Genomic DNA, 21,180 nt, shown 5'->3' on the forward strand with positions numbered 1-21,180 from the left:
GCCCATTGAAAAATGAACTTTTTGAAGATGGACAGGATAATGCAGTATAAATTTTAAAAAATATAATTCAGCTAAAATAAACCAGCTATTTCACAGAATAAATCTGGTTTCCAATTAGAAAATTCCTATTAAATAATTTCATTATAATTTTCAACCTAAATTAGAATGAAAATCTCCTGTGGTTACTTCCACAGAAAGGAAATTGCATTGCAGATGCACCATTTCTAAGGTGAAATGCCTAATTATAGGCAATCAACAAATAAAAATAAAATAAAATATCTACACAATATATTTCCTTGTTCCTTTGTGTTTTCCTGGGCCTTCCTTCCCATTATTTATTTGGGCAATGCGCCTGATTTGCACTGGTATGGGGATGAAATAAGAATCAAATATTTATTGAAATAGACATTTCAAAAGTGAAATTGCCTCTTCACAATTTTCACCCAATGTTCTGATGAACATTGCTGCTTTATTTCATTTCCATCTCCATGTGGCATCCAGCATTACTAGTTTGTGTTGCACTTAATTATTGTTCTAGATCTAGGCTCCTACCTGGCTCCTACTGGGAGAAAGGGCAGGACATAAATCTAATAAATAATTAAATCTATGCAGAATAAAATCCTGTATCTGAATGCAAGTGAAAATACTCCTGTCAATGAATCTAAAGATATGAACAGCTACATCAGGAGAGAATTGTGCAACTTCACCTTATGGTTATATGATTGCTAATGTTTTTTCTCTCTCTTTCCATTCTTCAGCTCTTACTGAAGCAGTATGGAATAGAAAACTTGCAGATTGCTCTTGCCTGCCAAGTCACTCATAAAAACACACTCCTTGTTGCTGTTCAACAGGCTGCATTTTCTCCCATGATGCAGCCCTCACGAACGGTGGATATGAAGGTTAGCATTTTTCCCTTTCTCAAATGGCAAAACTATACACTGCATGGAATTGTGTAACTTTTCCTTATTTTTTAATGAACCAAAGTTGTGGAGGCTGCAGTTGGAAGCAGAGAAGGAGGGTGTCTGTAATCCTTTCCCTAGTGGCCTTTCCCGCCTCAGAATCACCCCCTCATGCTACTTTACCCCTTCTTGCATATATCCAGGTTCCAATGTCTCTTCCCCTGAGGGAGAAGAAGTAACTTGAGATGAGTGTTTTTGTGAAGAAAAACAGCCATCGGGGTCTAGGGAAAGGGTTACACCCACCTCAAATCTGCCCATCTCTTCCTCTTATGAGAGACTGGCTGTGAACACATTACTGGCTTAAAACACAGCTAGTTTGTTCTTTTTTTGAATTTGGATGGAAGCTGGTTTGGGGAAAAACTCATCAAAATGCAGGATTTCATAAGAAATGGCAGAATAGATATGTATTGTGTCTAATGAGTATACATTGCTTCCCAAACCAGAAGTGGGAGCACCTTGGATGCAGAGGAAACAGGACTGTGTAAACATCCTCTATCAACTGCTTGTGATTATTTAAAAAAAAAATTGGAGGGAGTTTATGTGTAACTTTCTATTTCCTACCAGTAAAAGATTAAGAATCTGCCAATAAACCTAGTGCATTAGTTATTCTTCTTGCATGGCTACGGAGAAAATGTCTGGAAATGTTCTGAGGTACTTTTGTACAAAAATGATGCTATCCAGACTCTAAATACAGAGCTGCTGTTGGATAATATTTTATCTATTTATTAAATTTATATCCCACCCTTCTTCCAGGAAGGAGCCCAGGACGACAAACAAAAACACTAAAAAACACTTCAAAACATCTTAAAAACAAAAGACTTTAAAACATATTTGATCAATAAGCCAGTGTCTGCAAGTCCAATTCTTCATTCCTGATCTACTCGTGCCAGTTTATTTATTTGAACACTTTGGGCTCATCTACATGGTGGTTTAGTGTGTTTGGTGCTTCTCGTATGTCCTTTTAATTTGCATGGTTCACATAATGTCACTGGCAAACAGAAGCTACCACACAGTTTCCCCCCTGTAAATCCATACTAACCCAATCCTCTGATAATACGAAAAGGGAAGGAAAAAAGTCTTCACTCCATATCTCTAGTGCTAGCTGACATTGTGCTCCAACACTTTTAGGTTGGTGTGTCAATCATTCCCCTCTCCACACCCACTCCCTCCTCCACCCTTCATTCATTTTGTTTCCTGAGCGCTGAGAAGCAACTTCCATCTGGTCTCCCCATCCTGCTAGCATTTTTATGCTGCTGCAGACAGTACCTTTATTTTCTTTCCCCCCCAACTTATGCGCAAAAGCATAACTCTGCTCAAACAAAGACTTGTATTTCAACTATATTGTACCAGTGAAAATACAAATAATTGCACTTCTGGGTTGTTGTTTTTTTAAATTAAAACTAACTGGTAGAACAAACTGAGCATGCTCGGTTGCCAAGTAACCAGGAGTGGAAATGTTAAATTAGAGGATGTGGGGATTAGGAAACCGCGTGATTGATCATTCCCTTCAGTGTGAATAGAAAACATCATGTTTGCAGCTGTCATTGAGCCCTTACTGTGGACGATGCAAATAGAAAATGGAGGTAAAAACAGTATTTTTAATACGGAGTAATGCTCCTATGTGGATAAGCCCTTCTAAAGCCAGCCCACATACATAATATAAAAGAAGATAAATAATAAAAGAGTGTTACACACAACTTAAAATATGCTTTGGATAACAATTCTCAGGAAATCATAAAATTCCTCCTGAGTAATTTTCTGTGAACTCTTTATTTAGCAATTAATTAAATTGTTTTTTATAGTTGTTTTGTCTGTGTCATCAGAGAAAGATTAGAAATTATACGTAGGTTAAACTCTCATTTCCTCTTCTCCCCTCAGTTAATGATGTTTCCTCTTTCAAAGGCCAGTGTGCTCAGTGCTTGTTTTTCCATTACTCAGTAACAATGGCCAATTTGAGGAGCTTCCCAAATACAAATTGCCTTCTGGCTATCTATTGTTTGGTTTGGTACCCATATAATTTTCCATTCAGAAGAAACCAAACCACAAGATTAGGAAATTATTATTATTATTATTATTACTATTATTATTATTATTATTATTATTATAGATTTATTTGTACCCCGCCTTTTGGCCAGAAGGCCCTCAAGGCGGCTTACAAGTACATCAGTATAAGCAATACGATTCAAAATCAAGTAACATCATTAAAAAAGCAGCAACAACTATCAGAAAATGTACAATGTACAACGTATACAATACAGTAACTAGATATAAAATAGGGTAATTCCCACATCATATCTTAACAGTTATCAGAAAACAAAAACAAAACAAAACAGTAAGAACAAAGAATCTTCCATGGTCTACTTCTCCAAGGCAACCCCAAGACGACATTAAGTGCGACTCTAAATGTCGCACTTTGCGCGACACCGAGGCACGTGCCAATGCGCTGCTTCAGGCAGCCCCTCTCCTTCATATACCTGGAGCAGAGAAAAAACAGGATGGCAGAGTTGTAGAGTAAGTGGCCACAGCTGCAGCAGCACACAGAGTCCTTCCAAACACAGAGTCCTTTCACACACATAGGCATGCCTTTAGGTCAGCATCAGTACCTGGCATCCTTGGGCACCTATATGGGCCCCAGTGTCCCAACAGGGCCCACCACTGATACCTGCTTCACTGTCCTAAGTGTCCTCGGCAGCTGGGTCTAGCTGCCATTTACATTTTCCACAATGCCTCAAAATATAATAGGGAAAAAACTCATGAGGGATTCTGGGAAAAGCCAGTGTTTTTTATCATCTTGTTCTGATGCCTCTGTGCTTCTTAGAGTTCATATAATACATACCAGAGCTGGAGTTATCCTACTGCTTAATTGGGTTGTGTAATCAATAGGTGTCACCACATTCCAATGGACACAGTTTATATCTGTCACATTGAGGTTTATTTACACAATATAGAGTGCATTAATCTGATGTAATAAAATTACATAGTAGTGACTTTGTAACATCAAAAATTGGCATGAAAATGGTGTTTGCTTTAAAAGTGGGAAATATAGTTGACATTCCAGGGCCTACAAGGCCTTGGCCCCTGGAGATCACTAGGTCAATAGTTCGGTTGTTCCACTGTGGCCACATTCACACCATGCATTTATTCCACTATTATTCCACTTTAAACAGTCATGGCTTCCCCCAAAGACTCCTAGGAAGTGTAGTTTGTGAAGGTCACTGAGAGTTGTTAAATAGAGAGACCCCTATTGCGGCCCAGGGGTGAAATAAGACACAGACACAATATATATTTGGGTTAAATAACGGGCCACTTTATTAACCAAATTCACATTGCATAACGAACCTACAGAGGGGAACATAAGTGTGGGATTCTCCTGGTGAGTCAGGCAAAGCCTGCTTGCAGCTATTGGGGCGATGCAACCCCTGCCAGGCAAGGGGCTGCCAATCTGCCAACCCCTTGCCCTGACCACACCCATAGGGTGTGTAGGAAGGCCAACCTGCGTCACCGCCTGCCCCTGGTGCCCTGAAACTCCGAGTGGATGAGACATGTTGGCCCCAAAGGCGACCTGTATCCTGCCCTCAGGCCGTATAACCCGGAGCTGCAGGCCTCCGGAACCGCCAATCACCTCCAAAGATGCCTAAAGGTGTCACCTAGCTGCCCTTCACCTTTACACTTTCCCACACTTCCTTGCCACCAAAGAGGGGACAAACATCTGTTTAGTCCCCACTTGCGCCACCTCCAAACAACAACTCACACAGACCCCTCTGCAGGTCCCCTAGAAGGATGTCATTACCCATATCTGTCATATGGACTCCATCTGACCTATATAGCTCTATCCTACTGCGTCTTATCTCTGGATGGTGAATAACCGACCCACCAGAGCCCAAAAGAGCCAGCCTGAGTTGCCTATTGACTTTCTTGCGGGTCCTATTTATGCCCCTAGGGTCACCCACGCAATTCCAATGCCTACGGGGTAAAACATCAGACCACACCAAGTGCACTCCCGGCCAGCATCCTTCGATGGCCTGGAAGTCAGCACACGCCTGCTCGATAAGAGCCCTGTCTTTCAGCATACCCAGGTCATTACCGCCCAGGTGAATAACCAAAAACTGTGGCACATGACGAACCACTGCCGACTGGGAAAGCGTAGGAAGGAGCCCGTCCCAGCGCATCCCTTGGCGGCCCAACCACTGTACTGTGGCCCACTGGCTAAGCCCCAGCTGTGTGCCAACACGTGGGAGTATGTCTGACCAAAGCAGACATACCCAAGGCCGACGTCGCCTTATTAACTGCATGCCATGCATGCCTGCCAAACTGAGGGCCATGCCATTTCATTGCAACTGAGGGCCATGCCCTTAAGTAATCAAGACCATTGTTGCCTCCTGAACTGCATGTCTGCACATGCCTGCCAAACTGAGGCCATGGGCTTCTGTTGCCTCGCCAACTGCATGTCCGCACATGCCTGCCAAACTGAGGCCTATGGCCTTCCGTTGCCTCGCCAACTGCATGTCCGCACATGCCTGCCAAACTGAGGGCCATGCCCTTCCGTTGCCTCGCCAACTGCATGTCCGCACATGCCTGCAACTGAGGGCCATGCCCTTAGGTAACCGAGGCCATCGTTGCGTCCCGAACTGCATGTCTGCACATGCCCGCCACCTGAGGGCCTTGACTCAAATACTGAGGTCATTCCCAACTCGGGGAATGACCACCACATGCGGAGATGTCCGCACTGAACCAAGCTGGAACAAAGTGGGTAGGAGCCCGTCCCAAAGTATTCCTCGCCAGCCAAGCCACCACACTGCAGCCCATTGACTGAGGCCTAACTGTAAGCCCAGGATAGGGTGCGCAGCTGCTGCATCCCTGTCCAGCAACATTGCCGGTCCATCAATGTTATACAGGAACAACTCCCTTCCATGGAGACATCTGATTGCTGGAGGGCCCATCGAGACAAATCTCCCTTGGATCTGGCCACCACCTCACCTATCCTAAAAGCTCCAAAAACCAGCATAAGGGCTGCCGCCTGGAATAGTCTGGCTTCATAGCTTAAGGAGCATACTGTTTTTCACTGGCCCACCATAATAAAATGTCCCATGAGAAAGGGCAACGGGGATCGAGGGTGGCAGGGTGTTCTCTAGCCCACCCAGCTAACATACGGCGGACTCTGAAGTCCCTGGAATAAGTGGGAAAATCATCAGCCTTTTCCTCGAAGTGCTTGGACTGAGAGGCCCAGTCTCCAGCCATTCACTAGGCAATCCCAGCAGGTGACTCACTGAATAGGCCACTCTGGTGCATAGCCCTTGCTGGCCCAGAAGTCCTGGGGAAACCCCCTCCTGCATTCTGATAGCTGTTGAGCATGCTGGGGCGACAGACCGGCTTATGGCCATCTTTGACTCCGCTCCCCAATCTCCCAATGTGCGGTTGCACAGCACAGCTGAACCACTCCACCTGAGTCCATGACAGCACCTCAATAAAACAGTGTCAATACTCTACCTTACCATGCCCCAAAAGAAAACATTAAAATCTGGGCACTAGAGAACAAAGGAACAGACAAGGGCCATAACCCTACCGTTCCGAAATAGAAGGAAGTCACAGACCTGTCCCATGACCATGTTATCCCACTAAAATGGACAGGAGAGTTCCCAAGCCTCACTGCCTAGAAGTCCAAGCCCGCAGCCAGCACAAAAACCCTGATGCATCCATGGACTTCCAGTTCTACCTCCCAGCCCTACCTAGAGATGCTATGGACCTTCAGCCTGAGTGGTTTAATAATCAGCCCCTCTTCCCAGGGAACTCTGGGAATTGCAAGTCTGTGAGGGGAATAGGGCTCTCCTAACAAGTCTCAACACCCTTCCCACATGATTCTTTGGGGGAAACCATACTGTTTAAAGAGGGATAATATTGGAATAGATATAGAGTGTGAATGTGGCCTTAGTCCAGACTTCCCTAAAATAGTTTTCCCAATAACTTGCTACCCTATATGCTGAGTAGTAAGACTCTTCCTCTATACGCTACACTATGCATATAAACACAAGACACGTTGGGTGAGACTTGTTATACCTAGAATCCATCTCAACCAGAACACTTTCATTAATTTAAGAACATTAAACATACTTAATTACAGAAAATAACACCAAAACAAATTACCAATTGGTAAAGAGTAGCAAACAGTTTTTCTATCCTAACCGAGCATATCTGACTCTCTTATTTTACAGATATCCTAATTCATTTACTTATGCCTTCATTCCCCTTCTCTGTCATTTTCAAGACTCTTAGCCTGTCACTCACTTTAATTCATCCTGCATTCTGTTACATTTCCCTACAGTCGGTCAGTCTTCCACTCACTGTTCTGCTCTTCACTCTTCTGCTACGGTAATGTTCATATATCTTCTCAAATGTACTTGCATCGATTGATACTTTAGCCATTGTATTTAATTCTCACCGTTGAATGTACTTAGTGGACTTATATATACCACAATAACCAAGCAGAGTTGATTCTCAATTATGTAAGAAGGCAATAAACGGTGGTATAGATATGTGTAAAAGGAAGTATGTGCCTCTTCTGTTCCAGGAAGGGAGCCTGAGCCTGAGGAGTCAGAGCAGCTCAGCAAGTGGAAGAAGTTCTACAGTTGGGAATGAAACAGAAGAGCGGTTTTTGGCCACAGCACCATTGGCTTTATATTCCATTGGGCGTTTTGCAGCAGGACACTGCAGTTTAAAGAGGTATCTTGATAGTCTAATGGACTGCAAAGTGTTTTCCATGTGTGTATGTGTCTTTCTATTTGATTATCACCCTCAGGCTACAGTTCTAAGCATATTGATTAGGAAGTAAGAGCCACGGAAATCATCACAATCCTATCTCTTCCCACATTTTCAAAGGCCCCATTCACATGAACCCATAGCATATGACAGCCACATCTCCATGACATGATCCCACAGTGGTGCAGTTTGTGAATGAATATTGGAATTGTATGGACTCAGCCAACTACATGATTTATTTCCAGCTTATTGTGTGCCCTCCCTCTTTCTGGCTGGGTAAAGAATGGATGAGAAATTGATTTATCTCATTTATGTTCTGCCATTCCTCAAAGGATCTCAGGGTTTCTTATAGAAGCTAAGACCTGTGTGATTGGTCCTGCCCACACTCTTGCAATATATACACACACTCCCATGCTGTAGTGGTGTGAGATCACATGATAGGAAAGAAGTGTTATATTGTATTAATGAGGCCACAGCCGACCAGTACTATTTGCTAGGTTGATACATTCATTGCAATAAGCATGAATTTCCTGATCGAGGTCAGTCTGTTTAATCTAATCATGGCACTGTCGTACTAAATGTTTAGAAGGTTTTTTTTAATAAAATGTGTATACCACTTGATTGTAGAAAACCTCAAATCAGTTTACAAAAAAGTATAGACACCAGGTAAATATTTCTTGTTCAATAATGTATCTGGCCTATTCACAAAAAAGTGTCTGTATTTCTATCTTAAGTACAGCATTATTGTTTCTTCTCCAGGCCTGCAGAAGCTTTTGTCTCAATTCAGCTGGAGAAACAGGGTCCACGGGACATGATGCTAAATACATTCATTCAAAAGAAACAAATCCTGGGGACTAGAATGCAAAATCCTGTAAGTGTGTCAGGAAATCTTTTAGGAATTAACTTATATTTGTTGTGTTCTTCTAGACTAATCATTAGTCAACTTTACTGTAACAATTTGGCTTCAAACTTTTGAGTCAGATTTGAAATCTCAGTTATAGAGAACAAAAACTGTGTATATGTGTGTTAAATTACCAGCAGAGCAGTAGTGAAGTATGTATGAAATACTTCAGGTAATTTCATTATGATTTTTTAGTTGCTACCCACCGAAAGCAACATGGCTGTTACTGTGTTTGGTTATTCTGGGCACTCCATGGCCCCAGCCCATCAAGCTTCTGTTATGTCCTTTGGGTTATGACGTTATGCACAGAATTAATCTGTGTCCACAACTGCCTAGATCAAGCTCTGTGTGTACACATGTGCATACATACATATATTGAATTATAAGTGGGCTATTTTAATGCATTGCTATGTCTGTTGATACTGTCCCAGATCTTCTGGGATTAGATTAACTAAACTACAAACAATGATTTTTTAAAAACATCAACACATTGAATTAAATCCAGAGAATAGCAAGAAAATTTTGCTCAAGTGACAGGGCTTCTTTGCCTCATCTTTCCTACTGCAGTCCTTTGTACCTCCTGAAAACCTACTGTTAAGGGTCAAGGAACTCTCTGGAAGTACCGAATGGACTCAGGGGGAGAAAAGCATCAGAATTCGGGAGGGGGTGTCACCATGTATAAGCAGAAGTTCCTTTCCACTCACACAAGACACCTCTTCAATCCAGCCCACTGTTGATTTTTATTTCATGAGGCAATAGATTTTATATATATACACACACACACGCACACGCACACACACACATTTCCAGTGAAGTGTGTCTTTGTAAGATAATATATCTGCATAATTATGTAAAATTGTGGGAACTTTCTGTAAAGAGCAAATGGCATCATTTATTGTAGGATGAAGTTGAAAAAGTCAAAAGAGAAGTTATTGTTGAATACTGCCATAAGTAAGTACATGAAATAAATACAGTGGAGTAATGGGGAGACATAGCCAAACAGTCTGTCCCCAGATAAACTGGAAAATAGTAGATAATAAGGGAATATATCCAAGTCTACAAGTAAAAAACCAAACACCCTGCCAAATGTAACATATCAGAACGCAACTAGCATAAATAAAACTAAAATTATTTCAACAACTGGGGCAATTGAGGAGAAGTAAAAATAAATGGCACCCTTTGATGCCACCTTGGAATGCTGTAGGTAGTATCTGCATCTAAGCTGCATATACAAAAATAAAGTAATAATCTGAGAGTGAAGTGTCATAGGAGTTGTTAGACATAGCCCCTTACATCCTGGGGAGGGGAGGGGAGAGATGGGGAGTGAGAAAGAGGTGAGTAGAGGTTATCAAGATAGATAAAGCAGACCCTGAGAATCCTGAATACAGGGTAGGGGGAACAACCTAGTAAGCCTAGATTCCTCAAAAACAAAAATCTTTTCACTCGGGATGTCACTTTTGGATCCAGTAATTTCCCTGGTAACGAATCATGCCCTTGAATCCTACATAAATCCTATGTTAATTGCTCAAAGGAACGCAATAAACTTGTAGGTGGATTGGATGCTGAATTCAACAGTCTAAACATTCAGTGCAACCTCTCTTTCTTGTCATCTGAATGTAAAAAATCACGTAACTGCTTTGTATGTATAAAATGGAACAAATGTTGAGAATTGTCTAATTCAAATGAGTGCTACCATTATTTTTCAGTAATGTTGAAAAGGCAAAATATTTTACATAATACATCTTATCCACTCACGGTAGCACTGAGAAATAATGAGGCTTCTTCTTTGCTAATATTTATAATCTGGATTGTTACTTACATTTCAGTGAAAGAAAATGATAAAACAGGGGAGACTTGACTCTTTCAGATACTAGTAATGCCGTGTTTTGTTAACCACTAAACTTTGATATAATTTTAGGATGAATCATCGTATATCACAATACTCTCTTCGAAGTCAGATCATTGCATATTACAACAGTTTAAAAGCTATGCTAGACGATTTCCCCAGTGTGAGAGATAAACACTTCATTATAGGGTTGCCACAAGAGAAGAAAGGAAAACAAGAATTAAAAGAAAAGCTTGAAGATGATCCCAGGTTTGTAAATGCAATAAGTAGGTTTTTTTGTTTACACGGTTTCATATCATGCAGTTTTGCAAATTGGGGAGAATGGGATTACTGCTACTAGAAAACAGTTTATTTGATGGTATTATTTTGTTTATGTCCTGCCTTTCTTCCAAGGAGCTCAAGGCAGTGTACATGGTTTCCCCCCCAGTACTTTATCCTCACAACACCCCTGTAATGTAGGCTAGATATTCCTAATTAGTCAACTGATAATCAAAATACAATGTACTCTTAAGAGCATGTACATCTTCCTTGATCATTGTATAGAAGTTATGCGGAGGCCAACTGAGTATCTGCACTGTATTATACAGAGAGATATAGCAAAATTTCCTCTTAAAAGTTAATACAGTACATTGCATTTTGATTATCCAATGAGCAATTGTGGATTTATTAATTTTAGACCTTTGTATGAAAATTCTAGTAGAATAAATCTGGTAAGGAATTAACCTTATACTCCATCACTGAAGGAGCACTGATTTGGTTGCTGAGCTAGGTTGTCTTGGTGTATTCTCTTGACCTTCCAGTTGCTGCCATTGTACATTTTGCCTTGTTCAAATGTGTTTTGTTTGTTATTACATTTATATCCCACTTTTCCTCCAAGGAGCTCAAGATAGCGTACATTGTTCTCGCTGTCCCTGTTTTATCTTCACAACAACCCTGTGGGGTAGGTTAGACTAAGAGACAGTGACTGGCCCAAGGTCACCCAGTGAGCTTCAGGGCTGAGTGAAGATTTGAACCCTGGTCTCTGTAGTCCCAGTTCAGTACTCTGGTCACTGCACCTGTTTGCATGATGTTGGACATGATGATGAGTGCTGCTTGTGTTTATATAGAGAGGGAGAATTGCATGGAAAAGTATAGGTGAATAAATCCATTAGCTCCATTCTCAAAATGGGTTGAACATTTAGAAGCCTAACAAACCCCTAACATACTCCTGTGTTAGAGGTAGAGGAGAGGAAGAGGCAGGTAACTTGGGAAACTGCTGTAATTTGGTTTGTGTGGGCTGTAGTCAACCTAATGCTAAGTAGCTCTGTCAGAGCAAGGATTTCTGCATGCTCAACAGAATTTACCCCCTCTCCTCCTCCTGTGCACCCCCTCAATCTGTTGTAGGGGTTACCTCAACTCTCTAGAACAGATTTGGGGAGGGTGTGGAGCACCCATGGTGGAGGAGAGAGGGGAAGTTCCATTGCATTAACACTAATCCTCGTGCGGATGGGACAGGTTAGTTGAATGCTGCTCTTGGTGGTTGTTATACTTTCCTTTGGAAAGTTCAGAGCACCTTATAGGGCCTTCAGCAGTCTCCCATTCAGTCACTTACCTCCTGAGCCTTCAAAGTTCTGAGCCTATTTTTGCTGCTATTATGTTGTGGGCTGCCTTGAGGACGTTTCTGTGGAAAGGCACACAATGCTATTCTATGAATTAAATTTCTTGCTTTTATATCGGAATGTACTGTATGCAGCAAATGAGAAATTACTAGGTATCTGTCGTGCGGGAATACCAGTTGTCTGGCCTTTGGGTGCCACAGAACTTGGTGGTATAATTGTACAATTAATTCACCTTCTTCCCATAACAACTCAGGTCATTCCAGCTACGACCTCGTGGTTTGCTGTCCACAGATGGACGATCCTTCTTGAATCTGTGGTTCATCCCTTACCCTTCTGAAGTCCTATTTGTGTTTAAAATGCTACCAGAGAAGGTTAGTACACTACAGTCTTGAAGAAAACTCATTAGTCAAACTGCACAGATTAGCCTGAGACTGGTCTCGTTGATGCATGCAGTGAAAATGCACTTGCCACAAGAAAGGAAACAGATACAGGGTTGTGTCCAACATAATGCTAAGTCAGGCTCCTGTCAGACATTCCCACTTATGTGAATTTTGCAATGCAGCTCTTCAACCAAGCAGTGTTTACAAAAGTGCATGTATTGGGGGAAAGTGTGCATAAAAATGAATATCTGGGTGAAAATAACATACAAAAATGTATTAGATTAGGAGAAATTGCTTGCAAAAATTTGCGTATTAGTGAAAACTGAATACAAAAATGTGTGTGTTAGGAGAAATTCACTCTAAAATGCTGAAGAACTTTCATGAGGACTTTTCAAAACAAAATTCACAAATTGCGGAAATGTGGGGAGCTGAATTTAAGATTGGATAAATGAGAAACTGAGAGAACTGAAACTGACAGATCTTTTCATTCCTACCATCAGGACAGGGGTTACCGCTAGCACAGTGAGAACCCCCCCCTCTCCTCCTGGATGGAGGCAATTTTCATCAATGGGAACTCCATTCACCGAAGTAGCTTCTTCCCTTTCCCCCAGCTCCATGCATCACAGCCTGCCCTATTCAGCAGGGTCCTCCAACCTTCAGAAGAAGCTTTATGGGAGACTGCTACTACACTACAGCAGCCCATTACACTCGTTTTCTCTGGAAGCAGCCTATAGTTTCTAAAATGGCTAAAGTGAGATGAGCCAAGAGCATGGACTGGGTCTCAGGAGGCTGCAGCAGGAGTGGAAAGTTGCCTACAACTGAGCAGAAGCACCATGTATGACCAGAGCAGATTTATTTATTTTTTTACTTACTGGATTTTCCTCAGAAATAGAAAATGCAGGTTAGATGAAGGGGGGTGGGGACAGGCTGGTGTTTTGATGTCAATGATGTGTGATGCTGGAAAAAACATGCATGCATGAGGAGCACTGATCCCACAATTAACACCCTTGCCAGGAAGCACCCTTGGCCTATCAGTTTGCAAATAGCTACTGCTTTTCAAGTTTGTGATTGCTAAACACCTGCTTGATTTGTGCTTGATTTCTGAAAGATTTTTCTCCCTTTGTTTCCCCCCCCCTTTCCCACAGACTGGCTACAGAGCCCTGAGGCAGACCCTGCAAATTGTAGCAGCTTTTCACGACATTATTTCCTACATTTTCAGTTTTGCTCAGCTAGGAAATGCACCGGGCTGCTTTGATTATCTGTGCCCTCCTGACCATCTCACTGCAGAATGGGGAGGGACTGAATGGATCGGTTAGTAGCAAATGCTCTGTTTCTGGAACCGAGAATGGTTGTAATGTCAGATTTTAGATGCATTGTTCAAAGGAATGTGGTGGTGGTGTCCTTAAATCAGAAAACACATGTTTATGTTCAACATCTGGGTTTTTAAGTGTTAACAGACATGAACACATTCACATTTTAAAAGTTGCTAGTTTTGGAAATATTTCCTTAAACCATATTGTCTGGTGATCCAGTCACGTTGGGGGTTTTGTTGATGGTTTCAGGGGTGAGGGGGTTACACTTTCTCACATTTGATAGAGTTCATTTGAGCCATCTATATTTTTTTCCTGGTAAATATTCTTACTTGATTGTTCCTTGGTCTTGGCTGTTCTCTAAGACTGCCATCTGACTTCAGTGAGACATACTCCTGACTTCAGAAGTAAAACAGCTTAAGAAGGATTGTTAGACTTTCTAAATAGCATTCCATGCTTCTCACTTCTTCACTTCTCACTTCTTCAATGCATGGAATTCAAAGATGGAATGCACGGAAATAAAAGATGGGCAGGCAAAGGTTTTCTGTGCCCATATTTAGACCATAAACACATGCTCTGAAAAGTGATGATATTTACCTTTATTTATTAAGCTCATAAACCAGAATTGTTCTCTTTCATATCAGATTAACTCTGATACATAAAGCATGAATTTGTTTTAGAACCAAAACTCCCGAATTGAAATAGTGAAGGGAAAGAAGGATTTAGCAATGCAGTTCACCGGTTTATTATTATTATTTCCATTTATAGACCGCTTACTATCTAAAAGATCTCAAAGCGGTTTACAATAGAATACACAAGGTACAATAAAAAAATATGAAATTAATTTACAAAGCAAAATACATAACCAATATCCATAAACCCAGTATAAAAGTCAGAATTCACCAAGGGAAGCATGTAAGTCGCCTTCCCCGCTCTATGAAAGTGTCAGAAAACTGAAATTATCTTGACCATGGAGGATGGCGACAAGCAGGTAAAAGGTTATCACTCCCCTGGTGCAGTTTGCCACCATTTCTCTTGCCTCTCCTTCCTCCAGGGGGTGGGAGTGCCCGCCGGCTGCAAGGCTCCAGGACTCAAGTTTACTTGAAAATATGTATCCTAATTAGTGAGACAGTATGTCTCTTTCATTAATAAATAAGTGCAATGAGTGTTACTCCTAGGTAAGTGTGGATAAGATTGTGGCCTTAAAATATGGAGCATTGTAATGTGCATCCTGTTGATGGCCAAAATCTTCCTTAATTGTTAATAACTGTATCCCTCATTCAGGCTGTAGTAAAGAAGCAGCAGCTAGTGCTTGAAGCATTTAACATTCTAGCTGGGCTAAGAAATAACAGCCTTTTGAGTAGACTGGGTAACAAAGGATTGAGCTGCAAAATGATGGGTTAAGTGCAAGAAATGCATGCTCTCTAAAGACCCATTTCTCTGATCAGAACTCTCTATGGCCCGTTACGGATAAGCAAAGATGCAGCAAGTTTATCAGTAAGTTACATTATAGTTTACAACTTTGGCTGTGTATGCACTATGCAGTGAAAGTGCATGGCTTTCCCCAAAGAATCCTGGGGACTGTAGTTTACTCCTCACAGAGCTACTTGAATATCTCCAAAGGAATTTGTACTTGGATTAAAAGGCAGGGATTGTTTTGTTGGTGGTGAAAGTGAGTAAGTATAAAGTTCTAGCAAAATCATTTCCTTCTCATTTACCAATGAGCTTTGTATTTTGTTAAGAATTTAATCCAGGGGTAACCAATGTGGTGCCCTCCATATTTTACTGGACTCCAAATCCAATCATTGGCCATGCTGACTGGAATTGATGAAAGTTGTAGTCTAGCATCATCCGGAGGGCAGCATGTTGGGACCCCTGTTGTAAACCATTTGATCACAATTTATTATTGTATATTGATCAAGTTATACTTGTTGGCTAAAATGGTTATATGAGCTGGTTTGCTGGTAGCTGAGAATAAGGTGGGTTTTGTCTCAATTTTCTCTAAAATGGGATTTTATTGGTTGTTAGGTTGTGCCTGATGGGAAATCTGTGTGTGCCTCTGTATCCATGCCTGTTTGTGGGTGTGTATGCAGTATGTATACGCTTTCAGACTCAAATGAAAGAGGCAGTAGTGAGACTACTCCTGAACAGACCATCCCTGGACCCAGAAAATCCTAATAACGATAGGCCGGTAGCAAATGTTCCATTCCTGGGCAAGGTCCTGGAACGAGTGGTTGCAGGCCAGCTCCAGACACTCTTGAATGAGACTGATTATCTGGATCCATTTCAGTAGGGCTTCAGGCCTGGTTTTGGCACGGAAACAGCCTTGGCCGCCCTGTATGATGACCTCTGTTGGGAGAGAGACAGGGGGAGTGTGACTCTGTTGATTCTCCTTGATCTCTCAGCGGCTTTTGATACCATCGACCATAGTATCCTTCTGGGGAGACTAGCTGAGTTGGGAGTGGGAGGTACTGCATTGCGGTGGTTCCGCTCCTACTTGGCAGGTCGCCTCCAGAAGGTGGTGCTTGGGGAACATTGCTTGGCACCCTGGACTCTCCAGTATGGGGTTCCGCAGGGGTCAGTTCTGTCCCCCATGCTGTTCAACATCTACATGAAACCGTTGGGTGTGGTCATCCGGAGCTTTGGAGTGTGTTGCCATCAGTATGCTGATGACACGCAGCTCTATTTCTCCTTTTCATCTTCTTCAGGTGAGGCTTTCATTGTGCTGAACCAATGCCTGGCTGCGACAATGGACTGGATGAGGGCTAATAAACTGAGGCTCAATCCAGACAAGACTGAGATGCTGCTAGTGGGTGGTTCTTCTGACCAGATGGTGGATGTCCAACCTCTTCTGGATGGGGTTGCACTCCCCCTGAAGGAGCAGGTTCATAGCTTGGGGGTTCTCCTAGAACCATCTCTGTCACTTGAGCCTCAGGTAGCCTTGGTGGCACGGAGTGCCTTCTACCAACTTCGGTTGGTGGCCCAACTACGTCCCTATCTGGACAGGGATAACCTGGCTTCAGTTGTCCATGCTCTGGTAACCTCCAAATTAGATTACTGCAATACACTCTACGTGGGGCTGCCTTTGAAGACGATTTGGAAACTGCAGCTTGTGCAAAATGCAGCGGCCAGATTGGTAACAGGGACCAGACAGCCCGAACCTATAAAACTGATTCTGGCCCGCTTGCATTGGCTGCCTGTATGTTTCCGAGCTCAATTCAAGGTGCTGGTTTTGACCTATAAAGCCTTACACAGCTTGGGACCACAATACCTGATGGAATGCCTCTCCCGATACGAACCCACCCATACACTACGGTCAAGATCAAAGGCCCTTCTCCGGGTGCCTACTCCAAGGGAAGCTCGGAGGGTGGCAACAAGGGAGAGGGCCTTCTCAGTGGTGGCCCCCAAATTATGGAATGATCTGTCTGACGAGGTGCGCCTGGCGCCAACACTGTTATCTTTTTGGTGCCAGGTCAAGACTTTCCTCTTCTCCCAGGCATTTTAGCATGTGTTTTAAATTGTTTTTATATTGTTTTAAATTATAAAATTGTGTTTTAAATTGTTTTTAAAATATGTGTTTTAAATTGTATATTTGTTTTGATGTTTTTGATTGCTGTAAACCCCCCAGAGAACTTTGGCTGTGGGGCGGTATACAAGTGCAATCAATCAATCAATCAATTAATGGAATCTTTGTGCATGTTTGCACTGGAGTGGGACATACTCTGCAGATATTGATTGTGGAATCTGTGTGGTGCTTTCAGGATGCAAGGTAATGTTTCTGTGGAGAACTAGGCACCTTACTCTGCAATGGTGAAAAAAGATCATGTGTGTATCCTGATCCTATCTTGGCTATAGTGACATAAAACGCTTCTGCAGTGTCTCATGAGATGCACACAGGGCAGTGCTGATTTGCCTGAGTAGATTTATGGTCATCCTTAGAATTGTATGGGCTGAGCTCTTATTGGCCCAAGGGTGTCATTGAATCATATTGGGCAAATACGTTTGACCCTGCTTGCCTCTCATAGGCTTCAAGATCATTGCACTGAAATGAAGTGGATATGACAGCGAAATAAATAAGGCCAATAAATTCCAGCATGTTTTATTTATTGTTCTTGTTCGGATTCTAGAAATTGAGCTCCAAGAACTACAGAAAAAAATAGACAGTCTTCATAATCCCTCAGATCCAAATAAAGTGGCCCAGATGCTGAGCATGCATAGAGATGTTATGTTTCTGCAGTTTGAGGCAGCTGTTAGACATTCTATGCGGTAAGAGATTACGGTGCTCATCCGTTCAGATCCTAGCTAATAACAGATAAATTTATTTAAATGTTGGTTGAGGTTTAGAATAATTCAAAAATAAGGATGTTGATACAAGCTGGGGAAAACATGAAAGGAAAGAATCTCACAGGTGCTTTCTTTAAGGGTTGAAAGTAGAGAACTTGGAAGTTGTATATAACTTTGTCCTGACTTTTTTAAAAACTAAAAACAGCCACAGGAAGCTGTGAATTTAAACAGAGAAAGGAGTGGGGTGCACAGGAGTTACTTAACCCTTTTTTCTCTGGCCATTTCCCCCCTCAAAAGTAGCCCCCTGGTGTTTTTCCACTTCTTTGAGAAAAGATACAGGTACAGATACCTTTTCTCGTGCTGGCTAAAAAGCAGCAGGGGGGCAGTTTTAAGGGCAAAAATGGTCAGGTGAAAGGGTTAAACAGCCATTTCCTTCTGTCATTTCTTCATTTAAACTTGCAGACTTTTGAGGCTGCTTTTAGTTTTTTAAAAAAAAATAGCTGGGGAAAGTTGCACATGACTGTGTGTGTAGAAGTTTCAGCCAGGATTTTAAATCTTATAATAGCAGAGCCACCTGCATGCTTACACCTGTTGTTTTGCCTTTATTGGATTTTTTTTAAAAAATGAATTCTATAAACAGCAGGTTTCGGTATTCTGTACAAAAGCTACCCTAAAAACATCTGATCATGGGAGCGTTTGTGCATCTTTTAAGATCCGGCTTTTTAACAGTGATTAAACAAGATGGGTCTAAAGAAGGTAAATAATAAAATATATTAAAATGGAATTCATGTTTTCTTTGTTCATTTTGGTATGTTGCAAAAAGTGTTGCATTTCTACATTTTTGTGGAACATTATGCTGTAAAATATGGATTTAAAATGGTTGGCCATTCATATCCCTTTCAGATTATTTAATCTGCACATTAGTTAATAACAATTTTTAAAATGATATGGCAGCCTTCACCAACCTAGTGGCCCCCAGGTGTTTTGGACTACAGTGCCCAGTGCCCATGCTGGCTGGAGCTAGTGGGAGTTGTAGTCCAAAATGTCTGGAGAGCACCAGGTCATTGAAGGCTATAATATGAGAAGGGAGAACTTGCACATCTTCCCTGTGGTAAGATGTGTAAGTTGCAGATGAGGCAGAAACAGAGTGAACTATGTGAGAGAATAGGCAATGGTGCAATGGGTTTGGAGAGTTCTAGCCATGCTGTCAGAAATGCCATATTATGGATATTGTCCAGGGGAGTATCTGTACAGTAGGCTTCAACAGGTCATTCTCTTTCTGTGGGAATAATGGGAAGTGTGATTTTATGAGGAATGGGTCTCAAGTAAGCAGAGAATTCTTAGCATCCTAATCTAACCACGATTTCTAGGATTTGATGAAGAAAAGCACAACAGTTAAACTGGCCTAAAATTTCTTACTAAAGTGCAAATCCTGTGTCATTCAGGCAAAGTGCATCAAGATTCTGTTTTTTAAATGATGTATTTATGGAGCAGTTTGAAAAGCAGAATAAATAATATGTCATGATATACCTTTTAAAAAGGGTTTTTTCCTCCTTCTCCTTGGTAACCCTTCAGAGAATCATTTTTGTCATCTGGGAATGTTTCTGCCTATCAGAGCATTACGGACCACATTTACCATGGGTTGCCTCCCATAAGTAACGCAATGTTTGGAAGTGCTTTCGCTTCCCAGCTCCGGCTTCCACAGCCACTCGACCCACATGGCCACAGAGTAAGTAAAATAGTCTTCTAAAGATTCCTTTTCCTTAGCTGTTTCCTTCTCGCTTATACCACTCTGAGCTGTACAATCAGGAGAGAGCACACAAATGATAAGTACATGCATGTGCCTCTTCGTTGTAAAGTGTGGGTTGTCTCTTTGTAGGCAACCAACATTTTTCTTTGGGGTACTTTCTCATAGTTTAAAAGGTACCATCACAACCATTTTTATTCCTCTTTTTGCCAGTGATAAGAACGGCAGTGAAAGTAGAAGTCAGTGGAATTTGAGCCTCTTGAGCCTTTTGAGTCTCTTGCATTTCTTGGGAGAAGGCTTCAAGCCCAAAACACTTCTGGCTGAAACTTCTACTTGCTTGCTCACTCCCCTTATGGCAGCCAGTGGTCTCCTCTCCAGGGCAGTTCCTGCTTGTGGTGGGCAGATGGCCCAGCTGTTTTGCTCAGAGCATAAATTGTGGTTTAACTGCCATTGCCACAGTGTGGATAGCATGGAAAGCTGCAGTTTCTGCACTGGTTGCAGCTGCTGTGGCCTTAGAGCAATATTGGCTGCCAGAAGTGGGTCACTGATGTACCTTTGGGCCTCAGATGAATTGGTTTCTTGTGTCTCCTTGCTAATCTAATGATTAGCAATCATATTGTGGGTTTTTAAAAATTAAATAACAGGTACACAGTGTGTGTGGGGAGAGTATGTTACTGGCATCACAGCATATGGAGAAGGGAGCTTTTAGCCTTCTCTCTTCAGTCGCAATCTCAGGAAAAAAAACCTGCCCATACATGGCAAATAACATTAGGAAAAACCTCTTATTTATGTCAATGCAAGTTTTATCCTAATGCTAGCTGGTGGGGTGGGGGGATTTTAGGAAGGGTTAAACCTCCCCTGCCCTGGTATTTAGAGTTTTATTCAGTGATGTTATCCCATTTAGTGCAAGGACTTTCACGTGTGTAATAGGACTTCCCCTGCTGTGCACCCCTCATGTCAATTCTCCAATGCAGATTTTGTAGGTGCACAGTGAGAGGAGAGGGAAAAGTTCTTGTGGCAATAGGACAGCATCATTGAATACAATGCAAAATGCTTAAAACATTTGATGTTTAAAAACCAGCTACGTGATTGCTGTTGCTGTAAGGAACAGGCTACATGTTCAGCAAAATCACATGGTCACCTTTGTAGGACAGTATCACTTCACTTTATGAAGGCTATTTTATGTCATAAATCCCCTGTATATAGAAAACAGTCTTACCAGGGGAAAAGATCTAGACTTTTCATTAATGTGTTATGTTAAATTTATTTATACCCCACCTTTCGGCCAAAGGTCCTCAAGGCGGCTTACAAAGAGAAATAAACACAGCTATAAAATACATCAACAAAGTTTTCTATATGCGGGAAGATATTTTAGAAAAAAATAAAATTAAAAAGGGACTAA

The 21,180-nt window shown here is 41.8% G+C and overlaps 1 protein-coding gene across 5 annotated transcripts in view; it reads left to right on the forward strand.

Moving 5' to 3' along the window:
* Positions 1–21,180, forward strand: part of LOC133383234 (uncharacterized) — a 119,556-nt gene that overhangs the window by 60,158 nt on the left and 38,218 nt on the right. For all 5 annotated transcript variants that reach the window (XM_061623545.1, XM_061623548.1, XM_061623549.1 and 2 more), the window contains exons 23-31: positions 759–899; positions 7,525–7,676; positions 8,472–8,583; positions 9,515–9,564; positions 10,532–10,708; positions 12,311–12,428; positions 13,583–13,748; positions 17,875–18,013; positions 19,607–19,760. In XM_061623545.1, coding sequence (XP_061479529.1) covers positions 759–899; positions 7,525–7,676; positions 8,472–8,583; positions 9,515–9,564; positions 10,532–10,708; positions 12,311–12,428; positions 13,583–13,748; positions 17,875–18,013; positions 19,607–19,760 — 1,209 coding nt within the window. The remainder of the gene's footprint in view (positions 1–758; positions 900–7,524; positions 7,677–8,471; positions 8,584–9,514; positions 9,565–10,531; positions 10,709–12,310; positions 12,429–13,582; positions 13,749–17,874; positions 18,014–19,606; positions 19,761–21,180) is intronic.

The sequence above is a fragment of the Rhineura floridana genome, chromosome 4 (genome assembly GCF_030035675.1).
Source record: "Rhineura floridana isolate rRhiFlo1 chromosome 4, rRhiFlo1.hap2, whole genome shotgun sequence".
Classification (NCBI taxonomy): Eukaryota; Metazoa; Chordata; class Lepidosauria; order Squamata; family Rhineuridae; genus Rhineura; species Rhineura floridana.